The 14,859-nt window shown below is 30.9% G+C and overlaps 1 protein-coding gene across 1 annotated transcript; it reads right to left on the bottom strand.

Annotated features, from left to right (window-relative positions):
• Positions 1-907: 907 nt before the first annotated feature.
• On the bottom strand, positions 908-14,419 carry mRpL9 (mitochondrial ribosomal protein L9). The gene is made up of 8 exons (XM_067268612.1): positions 14,312-14,419; positions 12,676-12,777; positions 10,528-10,687; positions 9,689-9,813; positions 8,617-8,664; positions 7,310-7,411; positions 4,048-4,146; positions 908-1,142 (listed from the first exon to the last, which is right to left on the bottom strand). Exons 2-8 carry the CDS (start codon positions 12,748-12,750, stop codon positions 969-971), a joined length of 783 nt encoding a protein of 260 aa, XP_067124713.1. The 5' UTR covers positions 12,751-12,777; positions 14,312-14,419; the 3' UTR covers positions 908-968.
• Between the last annotated feature and the right edge of the window lie 440 nt (positions 14,420-14,859).

The following is a 14,859-nucleotide window of genomic DNA, read 5'->3' as shown; positions in this document are numbered from 1 at the left end:
TTAGTGAACAATTCAAACAGATGCTGGATGACATGCTTGACCTGTATATTGATGTTAACCATCCCAATGTGATTAAGTAATACTTTCCATCACATTTGCATACAGCAACTTGAAGCAAGAGATAACTGGATACTTGCCATTCTTCCTTCTCTAAAGCCAATATCTGCAACTTTGCAAACACCATCACCTATTCCAGGGACAATTAGTTACTATGCTTCATTGAGCTATATCTGTCTAGAAAAAGGCCTAAACCTGTTCCAGAAATGCATGCATGCAGTTTAAAGCCTAAAATGCTGTTGAGTGTGATTCCAGTGTAGGTAATTAGTGTTGCCAATCTGAGTCATTCTTTGCTTAGAATGATGCACAAGTGCAAGACAGTTCTAATATAGTATTTCCAATGAGAATAAGGTTAGGAAAGTGTGTCAAGTTTTGAGCAGTTCATAGTTCACTTCAAGAAGGTTTCATTCATTAGCATTGAGATATATGGAAACAATATCATGCCCTATTGTGTGGTATCAGAGAACAAGGATATGGCACATCAGATTATGACTTTGTTGACATTTCAATGGGAGATTCATCCTTCCCTTACAGCCCAGATATGGCTTCTGCTTCCTTCAAATGTGAGAGAAAGTGAACACACAAAGTTGCCATTTCACACTGATGAAGTAAAAGCTTCATTGCTGGGTGGCTGTAGCAACAGAGAGAGGAATATTTTGAGGCCAGGATAAACTAAAAGCTTGTTAATGTGAAAAATGCCAAAAATAGATTTGCCATTTTTTGGCAAAACCACAATCACTTGCAGATGAAAACATAGGGTTTATTTCTGCAATAAAAGTGTAGTTTCGGCTTTGTGAAGTTACTTTTTGATCACTTCATATATAAGAATATTGCAAATTTTTCACTGGCATTCTCTCTTTTACTCTTTATTAATAAAAGTTTATACAAATAATTTTACTATGTAACCTAATTTATAATTCGTGGGGTTCTGGAGGACCCATACTGGATAAAAGGTCTTCTTGTTCTTTCAGCAGCGGAATACCAGGTTCCGTATACCATTCGGGTGTAATTTCAGTCATCAGTTTTGGGTTGGCACTCCAGTGTCGGATGCGACACCGAACTGGAAATCTTCTCATCCCATTAATCTGCAATTAAATAATTTTAAATCATATAAAAACTAATTAAAATTCTTAATATATATTTTTCAAGTACTAAATAAGATAAATAAATTTTTATCATATTTTTTAAAATTAAATTAATGATGATGATAAATCCAACTTTCTAACTTTAGTAGAGATTAGATTCAAGTGTGCTAAACAAACTGTTGTCATATCTTATTTGCAAAATAAGATGTGGTTACTCTTTTGGCATTACAATTTATAATGAGATTCATATCTTAAAATTTATCCTATTCATTCAAATAATACACTGTCAATAAAAGTATTGGACACACTATAATCTGTTGCTGTGGGCAAAATGATATTTGTAAATGGATCCATTCACAAATATCATTGGCCATGCTTGGCATTATGATCATCTGCCAAAACAGTTGCTCAAGTGGTCTCACAGGCAACTGGAACATACCACAGGAAACTACATGTGAGCTGCAAACAAGCCTAATGTCAGAACAGTGAATGGACATCATCGCCATTCTTGGAATGCTAATGAGTGGAAGCAAGTGTTGTGGATCGATGAATTACAATACTTCATCTTCCAGGTGAATGGCCATGCTTGGGTGTGGCAGTTATCTGGAGACTGATTTCTACATGACTATCATCTCAACAGTGGAGTTTGGATAAGAATCTTATGATGTGGGTGTGTTTCTGCAGGGAAAGACTGGGGCCTTTGATTACAGTGAAGTCCACTTTCAGATCTGTAGATACAGGGGCATTACTTGCTGAGTGGTGATATTTTGGCACAGTTCTATGCTTCTATTAGCATAACCAAGCATCACATCATACAATGTGCAGTATTGCAATATAATCATGAGCAGAACTTTCTTGAGCTTGATGGGCTAGCCCAAAATCCATGTCTTAATCCTGTTGATCCTCTCTGGATTGAATTGTAACACCATATCCATACAGTGTCACATTGCTCATTGTCCACCACAGCACTATATGCAGCTCTCCTCAGGTGAAGGGATGTTCTCCATTCCTTATCTGTTGGAATTTTGGGCCAAAAGTGGCTCAACATCATATTGAAAAACATTGCTGAAAGCTACTTTTGTCATCAACCTGTGTGTGTCCCAATTCTTATGTGAACATGGTGTATTTTATTTCATTCAAGATTTTATCCAATACTTAAATTTTGTTCTTTAGAAGTCATTTTTGGCAACAATACAAAACATTGTAGACATTCCAAATAAGAATTCTTAATTCTATACCAATTGTTACCGAGTTGAGATAGCCTAAATTACATACATACATACATACAATTTGAATGCAATTTGTATAGCTATAAATTGCCACTGTTGTCCGTCTGTCCTGTAATCTCGAGAACGGAATTAAATAGTTGAAACCAAGATGAGATATGGAAAGCTTAGGGGCAGGAAGCCCTGATTAATTATATATGTATGTAATGATGCATATGTACAGTACAGTACATATGTATGTATGTAATGTCCAATGCAAATCGGAAGTCATGTTATTTCAATTCAAATTTTTCCCCCAACAGGAGTTAGATAGCAACAGCGTCATGCCAGTCATCTAACAGGAAAAGTATGATGTACAGGGGCAAGACACTACTAATTGAGGTAGTGAGCATATAATTTAAATTAAATAAAAAATATGATTGTCACAATGCTTGGCTGCAATTTTTAATGTCACAATAAATAATTGCTCATTATGATTAATTAATCATACAAAATGAAAGACTGACACTCTGAAATAAAAGGAAAAATAGTAAGCTTCATGTTTTAATATAAAAATCAAGCAAACTTTTTTCAAATATTTATCGTCCTCCCCTTGAGCCTGCATCAACTTCAATGTTTTAATAAAAATCTCTCCTCAGTTGATTATTGCAGTAATAAATATTGTAATTATCTTGCTCTCTTTGCTATGTTGAAACAAATGGAAACTACTTCAACCTCTAATGGAAATAGGATAACAATGCCAAATTCAAACTAGTAAAGGATGACAAAATAATTTTAGCTTTGTTTGATATTTCAGAATTTAATATATCTTTTAGAACTTTCAAAACATGACTATTAATAAGAAACAGGAAATGCTTAATGTCTTTGAATTTGATTCACTGCTTGGAGTCATTTTAAGTATACAAAAGTAAATGTGTGATCATCAGATTTTTATGTTTTAGGATTTGATTCAGTTTCATTTTTTTGAAATGCAATAAATTTAGATATTGTTTACAACTTTGCAATTGGTAGTGTTGACCTATTTGCATATAGAAATTTTTCATTAAATAATTTTGTTTGGTGCTTTGTATAAAATATGTTGATGCTAAAAAGTTATACAGTAGAGAGTTGTTTATCCGAACGCTTTCCAGTCGGACTGTGTCATGCTGAATTGAACTTTTTTGATACTTACTTCTAAAGTATAATTTTTGTTTTTATATTTTTCAATATATTTATTTTGTTTGTACAAAATAAAGAAGTAATTTTTAACAATACAATAGCCTCGCTTATTATTATAAAAATTTTCGTTAGGCTTAAAATCGACGAAAATTCAACAGGAAGCGACACGCAACGGAGAAAATTTTCAACATCGGATAGGTTAAAATATTTTTTCGTACATAATCGGTTATCCGAACAACCCCGGTCCCCAATTGATTCGGATAAACGACTCTCTACTGTAATTATTTTTGTACTTTTTACTCATCTATTTAGATAAATGAAACGAATGTAAATAAGTAAAACTGCATTTTCAACTAACATCATTGTGAATGTGGATATCAAATTCAAAATATAAATTAAAATGTCTTTTTTTATAACTTTTAAAATATCAGTTTATAAATATTTCCTAAATTTGAAACTGCCATACTTCTACACGTTTTGTTAGAAAGGGGGATACAAATAAGAAATAAAGCTAAATATACCGTGACATATACAGCAAATTCTTTATTTTCCTTTTCTGAATCAGGCCCTGTAATGGCTGTCTTTGGCATCTCGATCGTATGTTCGGGAACAACGAATCCCTAAATAAAAATTTTATTAAAAATTATAAGAAAATAATATTTATAAAATTATTCAAAAAAATGGAAATTATTGAAAGTTATAGTAATTTTTTTTTCTCATTTTTTGATTATTTCCACCTTGTGGGCACTAAAAGGGCTTTTTTAATCATATCCATTATGGATTTTGACAAGGCCCAACATATCCAGGAAAAACTTCCCCAAGAAATTTCTGGGATTTTTTGACTATACAGATTCTATCCGAAGTTCCAAGAATGATAGATAGGCAGACATCTTAACTATCTCAGTCAAATTATTAAGCATAAGTAAAATCTGCATAAATTTCGAACAAAAGTAATAATTTTTTAAAGCAAATTCTTATTTATAATTAATTAAAAAATGCTATTTATTTTTTTTATATCAATATATCTATTCTAACAATGTTCTGTCAATGTTCTACCATTAAAAATAAAAATATTTTATATATATTAAATTTTTTTATAAGAAAATAGTTTTTATTTTAAAGATGACACTTGCGTATACAGTAATTGCTTCCATGAAAATAGCACATAAATGAAAACTGTGTAAATGGAAATAGAGCATGGAGAATTATTTAAAATAGGAATCTGTTCCATATTCTCAAATACAATATTTTACTCTTACTGAGGGAGAAAAGTTTTAACTAGTCTTTTTAAATATACAAGAGGTTACTGGTGACAAAACAACACCCTTTTTGATATAATCATCATTTATTTCTATAAATTAATTTTTTAATCAAAAAATTTTTCAACCACATTAATATAAATTTTCATAAATGGAAGGATCACTGAATGTGTATATATACTGGGTGTTTGGAAAATAATGCACTATAGGGAACACCTGATGAAGTAAGAATGCTATCCAGTAAAGCATTGATGACACCAGTATTTGACAGTCAGTCATTGGATGGCATTCTTAATGTGGTCAGGTGCTCCTGTGGTAAACAGTACCTGACAACATTAACCTGATGGATGATCATACATATCTTCTGTCTGTGATAAGTTTTGCAGATTGTACATTTACAAAGTGCTTTCAAAAACTGCTGTAAATTCCTGATGCCAGTTTTCAATAATCAGTAGAAAAGATATTCTTTGCAAAGATCCATTGTTATGATAATTACGCAAGTTGTTATGTCTGTGGTGGTAGTATTCTGTTACACCACACAGATATTTAAAGTTTGTTTAGCAGAGTGCAAGCAGTGTATGAAAGAATAAGATATACAAAAACAGAGAAGCAAGATTGCAACATCACTGAAGGTATAGTTGTATGTGTGATTCCAGGCATTACATCCCAATCAGTCCTACCCCCAACATAATACAATCTTAAGAATGGTAGTTAAATTTCAACACATGAATGACTTGGATGATGCACTACCATCTGGGATGCCCCAGGATGTTCTTAGCTGTGTTGTCCATTGTACAACTCAATGGACAACACAGCTAAGGACATCATAGCCACATTCACAGTAATCTCAACTACTTCCATTTGACTTGTGGCTGTGGAGTCATAAATTGGGTCAACATCTATGCATACTGTTCTCAAGAGTTTCTGCTATCATCTGAATAAATCTCGATGTCATTAAGAGCTTCTTCCTGAAGTCTACAGTTCAAGGATAAACTTTGCAGAAATAATCATACAAGTTGATAAAAAAAATTTTATTGCTCTCATAGAAACTGCAAAGAAATATTTATGGATCTTGTCAACACTGGCTCTACTGTTCTCAGGATAATTTGTTTCATGGATGAAATGTCCCTTTATGTTTGTGGTGAGGTAAACTTCACTAACATGCACCACTGGATGCAGGAAAATCCACATCACTTGCAAATGAAGTATACTCAACATCAGCAGAATGTTAACATTTGGGCTGGATTACTTGACTGATGAGTTCTTAGGCTGTTTTATTGATGACACCATTAATTCTCAAAAGTACTTGGAGCTCTTAGTAGAAGAGTTGGACTACTGTTCACAGACATCTGTTCTTGATGATAAAATTTTCTACTAATATCTTGGAGTAACCACCCACTGGGGTCTTCCAGTTAGAAAATGGTTACATGCCACTTTTCCAGGAACATAGATTGGTAGAAGAGGTCCATATCCAAGGCCCTGCCACTCTTGATTTGATGCCATTATATTTTTTTTATTGGGCTACATAAAGGACAGTGTTTATCGAACAGCAGTTGCAAGTGTTGTAGATTTATGACAATGCATAACTGACCCTTCTACACAGATAATGGTTGACTGGCTTAGAAGGGTTGAGGAAGATTTTATGATTTGCCTTGCATACTATCGGGTAGTGCAGGGTGCCCATTTCGAACACCTCATGAAATAGTAAAACGTCCTTGTCAATACTTTCATTTTTCTTGGAGTTTGCAAGAGAACTTCTTTTTTCCTTCATTTCAACAAAGTAACATGAAATTAATACGTAATTTTATTTCTAATTTAAAACAACCTTGTAGTTAATTGCTCAGTCAGTATTTTACATATGTGGTACAAAGGTTGCTATTCCTATTTTTGCATAACATAACAAACTGACAGAACCCTGCATATTGTGCTTGCTGGGCTGCATTCTTACTTTGTCAGGTATACCTATGGTGCATTATTTTCCAAATAAAGTATATACAGTCAAACCTGTTATTATGCGGTCTTTTTTTGTGCGGTATAGTTGGCGACTAGTCTTGTGCGATTTGTCATGTCTCACGTTGACTTATTATAGCTAAATAAACTTATTATAGCATAAATGAACTTATTATAGTAATATTATTACATGAATATGCAAAAAATGAAATAATTTATTTTTTAAGTCAACAAAACACCACCTGGACAAAAATATGTAAAACAGACGATAGACGAGACGATGCAGTCAAGTGCTGACATCTGTTGTCAATAAATTCTATTTCGTACGGTTTTGAGTTATTTTCTATGTGAGACTTTTTTTATGCAGTCCCTATTGACCGCATAAAAAAAATATTTTTTAAATTGTGTTGCGAAAACTATTTTTTATAGCCACTCGTGAAGTTTCGTGCGATTTTTTTATGCGGTCCCTATCCACCGCATAAAAACAGGTTTGACTGTATACATGCATACAAACAATTTTTTTTCTGTTTTATGTTAAGCTAGTTATTTAGCATTTGTTAAACATTAAACTTACCATTTTTCGAAAAGCAATTTTTATATGCCAAGGTTCAATGGTCCAAGGTTCTTCCATGTTCATCTCCACAGGAAAAATATGTGTAGACAAATACTTCTGATTCTGTAAAATAGTATTTTTTCATTATTCTTTTTGATTTGACTATTAAATATCAAATTTATGAAAAATCAAACACAATTATAACAAACAAATATTTGCAGTTGTTACAATTTCTATTTAATTATTAGTTTAAAACTTTTAATAAAGTTAGAATTTTATATATAGTGTATTAATTTTTATAAAAGTATATAAATTTGAGTAAGCACAGGAATACTTTTTAAGAACTTCATCAGTGTATTATACAGTAATACCTCAGTTTTCGTTGACTTCGGTTATTGTCGGTTTCGGCTTTGGCTTTTGTCGATTTTTTTCACATAAAATTTGTCTCAGTTTTCATCAACGTGCCCAAGTGACCTCACTGTTAATTTTGCAAAAACAAAGGGTGATCCACGCATTTTCTGGCTCAGTGTGGTGTTATTTCTGGTTCTGTGAGCATTACCCTGTGACAACCCACCACTGGCCAACATTTCCGTTCCCCAAACACTGGGAGTTTGGTCATGGGTTCGTGCTTCACCAGGACGGGCTGGTCACATGAAGTTTTCCGGTTTTCTCCACATCTGTAACACCTGAATAGGGGCCAGTTAGCCTTAAATGGACCTCCCGGAAGGCATTATTGACGTAGTAGTTGTATGCAATGCAACCATCATAAATGCATACTACTATTACATGACAATTACGTCACACTTTATCACGGGGTGATATAGGCTAAACAATTCCATTGCTTTCCTTTAGATTAGTTTTTTATATTAATTTCTTATTGCTTTTAGTATTTAACACGATATTAATTCTCTATAAAATGTATTTTTGGTATGTATTTTGGACTGTCTAGAACGAATTAATTGGATTTACATTGATTCATATGGAAATAATTGCCTTGGTTTTCGTCAATTTTGGATTTCATCGATTGTTTTAGGGCGAATTATCGACGAAAACCAAGGTATCACTGTAATTTGTTTTAAAAATGTAACATTGAAGACTTACACTAAAAATATTTTAAAAAGTTTTTCTTTTTTGTATATTATGATGTTAAAAGCCAAATGCTTAGTAATTTAGAAAAACTAACTTCAAACTTCATTTATGATTTTGATTTTGCATGTTTCATCTGTTAAGTATTATTAATTTAATAATTAAGACAATTCATTTTCTAAAAAGTTATTGACATACAGACTAAATTTTTAAACAGTTAATAAAATAAGCAAAATACAAACCTCAGACATGTAGCGTGAGCATGGTATAGATGGAGGAAGTAGACCAGCCTAAAAACAGAAATAGCTAAAATTTAAAAAAATAATAATCAAGTTAAGATATTTACAATTAGAAATAATCTTTCTGACATCAACTAAAACAGTTGTGGCTCTACTGATAAAATTAGCATAATTACTTATAGTAAACTGCTTTACTTTATCAGAGACTTGTAATTTTATGTTAATATTTATAAATAAAAAAAAGCATTTTACCGTAAGGAGTTAATTTATAGAATTTATGTTTATAATGTTTTTAAATATAGATCTCGCTCAATATTATAATATATTTCCAAAAATTAATTTACATTAACTTGAAGTTTAAAAAAAGTTGTTAAAAAATGTAATATTTAAATCATTCTCTCTCTTTTAACAAGTAATAAATTCTGTCCAGGATTTGTTACTTTTGGCAGAAAAAAAGGGGCAAATTGAGGTATACAATTTTTAAAGGAAATGAATACTAACACCTAAAAATTGTAATGTTCACCAGAATATTTCTATAAACAACAAAAAATTCGACATAATTTGTTCAGTTCAATCAAATATGAGATTTTTTTTTTAAATTATATTTTAACTCTCTCCACCCTGTGGACACTAGGAGGGCTAAGATAAAAGGAAAAGGGGTAGGTGGCACCCAAACATATGATATTGTAAAAGCAAAGCCATGTTAATCAGATCAGAGTTATTCATAGTCTATTATTCTCTTTCAGTATGGAGGTACTTGAATTTCAATTGAAATATATGAGTTAATATGTGCATAACACAGTTCAGAAAGAATTTTCACATTGAATTTCAAACTAACCAAATTCCTTAACATATAAACTTCTATATCCTTGGCCAGGACAAATAGTACATTTTACAAACTAATGGTATTTTGAACTGTCCGAGTCCAAATTAAGAAGGATTTCCTGTAGCTATATTCAAAATATTTTAAGATTAAAATGTATATTTAAAAACACCATGTAATTAATATATAGCCTAAAATATTTTAAGAGTAAAAATTATTTGCAATTTCAGCAATAACCATAAGTGTTACTACCTTTCTTTCCTCTTCAAACATAGCAATGTTTTCTTCAGATGCATATGTAGCAAGTCCTGGGAGTATTAACTTTATTCTGCCTATATATGGTCGTACTGAAATGATGTCTCCCCTACTTCCATAACCTAACAACATTTAAAATTTTATATGACTTATAATTTAAAATAGCAGAAATACAGTAGACCCCCTATAAGACGGTAGATATGTTCTGTGTTATATGAATCCGTGTTGTATGAGTCACTTAAATACATGAGCCAATCCCGGCCCAGCATGTGTGCAGTTTAGGGGCTACAGCTGTTTGAAAGGTTTTCTTCCATAAAATTAATCGATTTTAGACTAATTTGACTCAACATTTCCAAATCAGATATAACTTTTTGAGAATAATCCATATAAGCTATGCTATAAACAAAAAATTGTAGGATTACTTACTGACTGTGCACCATTTGACGATGCCATTGCTTAAGCTTGTTTTCGTTGTGGAGAGGCTCATCAAACGGTGAGCACATGTTTCCTGATAAGTTATTTTTCTGCAAAAAATTCACTGAACTTTAGAGACATCATTAATATAAATATAAGTTTTATGGCCATTAAATAATAAATGGTTTTTAGTAGGTCCACTGCTCGTTTAAACTCAACAGTTTGTGCAATGTTTGCTATTGGTCCAGATTCGGCCAATCCTGTCACGACACGAGTCGGCGATGACGTTTTATCATGTTATACAAGTCTCTTTTAGTGTGTTATACAAACACGATCGCAATTTTTCGCTGTGTTATACAAATTTGTATTATATGAACCCGTGTTATAGGGAGGTCTACAGTATAATAAAAAGATAACTTTACCTTCAACAAAAGTAGTCAAAATTACTTTCATATCTGGTTTCTTTACACAACTAGTACTTTCTACCACTTCATAAATACGTTCTCTACCTTTTACTGTTTTGGGTGGACCTCCTATTTTTAACAATCTCATTGGAAATTTTCTCTTCAAAATAACTGTATTCTAGGGATAAACAAATAAAAAATAATAAATATAAACATGAAATAACTTAACATAATTATAATGTAAATTTATAAAATGAATATAAAAATTATATTAAATTATCAGAAATTTTAATACAGGTATATTCATTTTTATGGATATGCATTACAAATATATATCAGGTCATCAAGGATGAAATTTGTAGAAAAAAAGGCAAAGTTAGTTGATGGTTGATAACTTAGAAATATAAGGAATTATTTTATTCATCAAAGTATGCATCCATATTGTCTATACACTTTCGCCATTTAAGCGGCAGGTTGTTCGGGCCAGTGGTATAAAACCCTGGCAGACGAGTCAATAAATTCCCGGAAGGCCAGTTTTACAGCATTGTCAGAATTAAATTGTTTTCCTATTAAAAAGTTGTCCAAATTGCAGAAGAAGTGGTAGTCAGTGGGGGCTAGGTCTAGTGAGTATGGAGGATGATGAAGAAGTTCCAACTCCAATTCCTGTAGTTTTGCCACAGTCATTTGTGCAGTGTGTGGTCTAGCGTTATGATGCAATAAGATAGGAGTCAATCTGTTGACCAATCTAGACTGTTTTTCTTTAAATTTTTGCATCATTTCATCCAGTTGGTTGCAGTATGTTTCTACTGTGATCAACGAGCCAGGTTTCATGAAATCATAATGGATCACACCTACGCTAGACCACCAAACACTCACCATCAGCTTCTTTTGATGAATATTGCACTTTGGAGTGTGTTTTGGTGATTCATCCTTGTCCAACCACTGTGATGAATGTTTGTGATTGTCATATTAGATCCATTTCTCATCACAAGTGACAATTCCATTCAAAAATGGATCAGATTTGTGACAAGAAAGCAACATCAAGCAAGCTTTCAAACGCTTATTTTTAAATCAATTAATAAATAATTTTCCCAATATTTTAATTATTAACAGATGGCAACTATATCTGCTTTAATGCTAAATTACAATATGGATCCAGAAAGTAAATATGTGCGAGACATGATACATCTTTACTTTCTGAATGCCTGTAGAACTGAAGAAGAGAAAAACTGCTGATAGAACTGTCTTGTCTAGCAATAAAATAATTAATATTTTGATTGCAGGTAATCTGTGATATATCCATTTAATATATTTCAATTATTATAAATATAACAATTTTAAAATGTTAATTATTAAACATTTTAAATAGTTTCATTTTTGATATTAATGATTTATAGGAAATGAAAAAATCATATTTTTTAATACATGTAAATCACATTAACGTAGAAATGTTTTCAAGTTAAGCATTTTAAAAAACTGAACATAAACATCCAAACCTGGTAGTTATATATTAAAGCCAAATTATATTGGGCTATATTACTACTACTATTACTTAGCATTTAATTAATAGTAGTAGTAGTAATTATATTGGATAGTAAAGCAGTAGAATTATATTAGGCTGTAGCTCAATATAATATGGGACATGACTTCTATTAAAAAGGATCTACCAACTACTGCACTAGCATCCTTTGCCGCAGAGAATGACATTCAAGTTAATCTTAAGGAAGCTCATATCTTATAGCCTTCTTGGGAGTTGGCCCATATTAAACATCTTGAAAACTAGAGATTTACAATGCAACTAAAAGAGCAACAGCCATCAATTATAAAGACAGAAAATCTTTCCAGTTTGGTGTTTTCTTTTTTTAAATACACTAATGGACACCACACATTCATCAACTTTACATAGATATTTACTGCATATCTCCTCCATGACACATGTGGCTCCAACCAATAGAATAATGTTCCATTTTTTAATAAATTTTATATTTAATTTTATGTTCTCCTGTTGAGTGACCAATTAAGGTCATTTAAAACATTAGTTTAATTATTAAAATAATTTTTGCTGCTGGATATTTTAGTTTCATGATTTGTTTGTTTTTTTTTTTGCATACAATGTTAAGAGTTGCTTATTAATTTAATTTTTTAATAATAAACATAATTACTTACTCTTGTTTGAATATGAAAAGCATTGAAGTAATTTGTTTGTAAGAGACCAATTACTTGCTGATGAATTCTTAACATCTCTGCATTTATATTATGAATCAACACCTGAATAAGAAAAATAAAAGTTTGTAATACATAAAACACAAAATCATAAAGTAAAATAACCCAAATGCTATAATATTAGAGAGCAATATAATAATAATGCTTTTCTCTTTCCTCCAAACCAACAATCTACAATTTTTAATTATATAAATTGGCTATCTTATCCTATTACTTATTGGGCAGCAATTTGAAAAAAATTGTAGATTTACAAATTCCCACTGTCATTCATCTATCTGTCTTTCCTTAATCTTGAGAACAAAGTTAATGAAAGTCAAGACCAGATATGGAAACCTTAGGGGCAGGAGGCCCTGATTAACTGTATATGAACTTCCGATGTAAACCAGAAGTCACCTTATTTATATTCAAAACTTCGCCCCTGAAAGGCACAACTCTATTGTTAAAGGAAAAGATTTTCAATGAAAGAATGTTTTACTGTATTATACTAGTTTGCGTATAAAGAATTTTTTTAAAATAAAATAAATATATATGAAAAACTTTTTTCATCAGAAGTTATGTTAATATAAAATATTTTTACCATTTTCATTTGTAACTTAGTTTTTAGGACCAGTGTCAGAATGTTCGTTAGATGGTTCCTCAATTGTATCAGCTGCCGACACTCTGTACAATTCTTCAATTGTACATATCTCAGATGTAACAAGTGCATCATTGAATTCCACAAATTTCAAGAAATACCCAAACAATAACTAAGCATTGAAAAAACACAAAGTTTAAAAAGATGGGGGCTAGAAAAAAATCCATTATTCTGACTTACAGATCCATTAAAAGGAGGTAAAATTAAATTGATGTGATGGGACCTGGAAAAAAAAGTCCATTATTCCAAGAAGTCCATAGTTCCACAATCCATTAAAATGAGATTCTACTGTACTTACAAAAATTATTTTGTAAACTTTTAATTATTAAATAGCATGGTATTTTGCTATTTCAAAAAAGTTTCTTTTTTATTTTTCATCTTGATAAAATTAAAACAACTGTGAATTCTGATTCCCTGAAATGCACCATATTTTATCTATCACACAGTGGGATACAGGCTGTCGGGAAGGACATGCCACACAATGTGCTCACCATGCAGGACTTTAACAGATAGGTACTTTAATTATATCTTTAACTTTCCAATAACAAAGTGTGCAAATCAATGGTTGCATTTAAAATGAAAACTCCCAGAAAACTATGACAAAGATCACTTTGTGCATTTGTACAGTTAGAAACAATTATGCCAACTTTTGAATCTTGGATTTTGAGAGAGACTTAAATAAAGTAAGCTTTTCAGCTGTTATAATTCAAATGTATATGTATACATAAAATCAAACTGAAGAACGTGGAATAATTACTATATATTGAATTATCTGTTATGTTAACGGTCAATCTATTTTTTCACATTGTTAATACATTTTACATAAGCTATTTAATTTGATCTGTATTTATGAGTCGTGTATACTTTATGTTGTAAGACACGAGTTATAAACAAGGTATTTTTATAATATATTCAGTATATTAATAAGTCTTTTGGTAAGCTTACCTTTAAATAAAAATTTGTTAATAAGTTTATAATATTTTATTATATTTTTTCTTCAAATATTCTAGTATTTCAGGTCACAATTACAACCACGACAGCCACATGCCGCCATGCAAAGTGACTCTACGCCACCTGGCTGAAAAAAATCACATTTAATTTCTATAACTTCCAAATATATTTTTGAGCTTAAATATAATATTTTAAAAGCAATTTATGACGTAATTGACGTAAAAATTATTATATTTATTTAATTAAAATAAAATTATATTTTAAAAATAAAACAGATATTTTATAATTTTTAATATCAATCGCATTCCGCTTATAATTTATTATTTTTTATAATTATAAACGGAATTTAAAAAATAAACAAATTTTTATTTTATATTCTTTATAGTTGTTAGATAAAAAAATTTTCATTTTAATTGATATGATGTAACTGTATTTCTACTCATTTACTTGTTTCTTTTTGCTGGTTAAAAAAAAAAACACACACACACACACACATATATATATTTATACATTTTATCATATTTATAATTATCGCTTTTAAT

Source organism: Centruroides vittatus, unplaced genomic scaffold (assembly GCF_030686945.1).
Source record: "Centruroides vittatus isolate TY-2023 unplaced genomic scaffold, ASM3068694v2 contig_329, whole genome shotgun sequence".
In the NCBI taxonomy this organism is placed as follows: Eukaryota; Metazoa; Arthropoda; class Arachnida; order Scorpiones; family Buthidae; genus Centruroides; species Centruroides vittatus.
This window is presented reverse-complemented; position numbering and strand designations above follow the sequence as displayed.

Coding starts and splice junctions, on each gene's coding strand:
- mRpL9 (XM_067268612.1), bottom strand. CDS start 12,750: ATGTTAAGAATTCATCAGCAAGTAATTGGTCTCTTACAAACAAATTAC. Junction 8,665..9,688: donor TGTTTGAAGAGGAAAGAAAG/GTAGTAACACTT, acceptor TTCTGTTTTTAG/GCTGGTCTACTTCCTCCATC. Junction 7,412..8,616: donor GCTCACGCTACATGTCTGAG/GTTTGTATTTTG, acceptor ACTATTTTACAG/AATCAGAAGTATTTGTCTAC.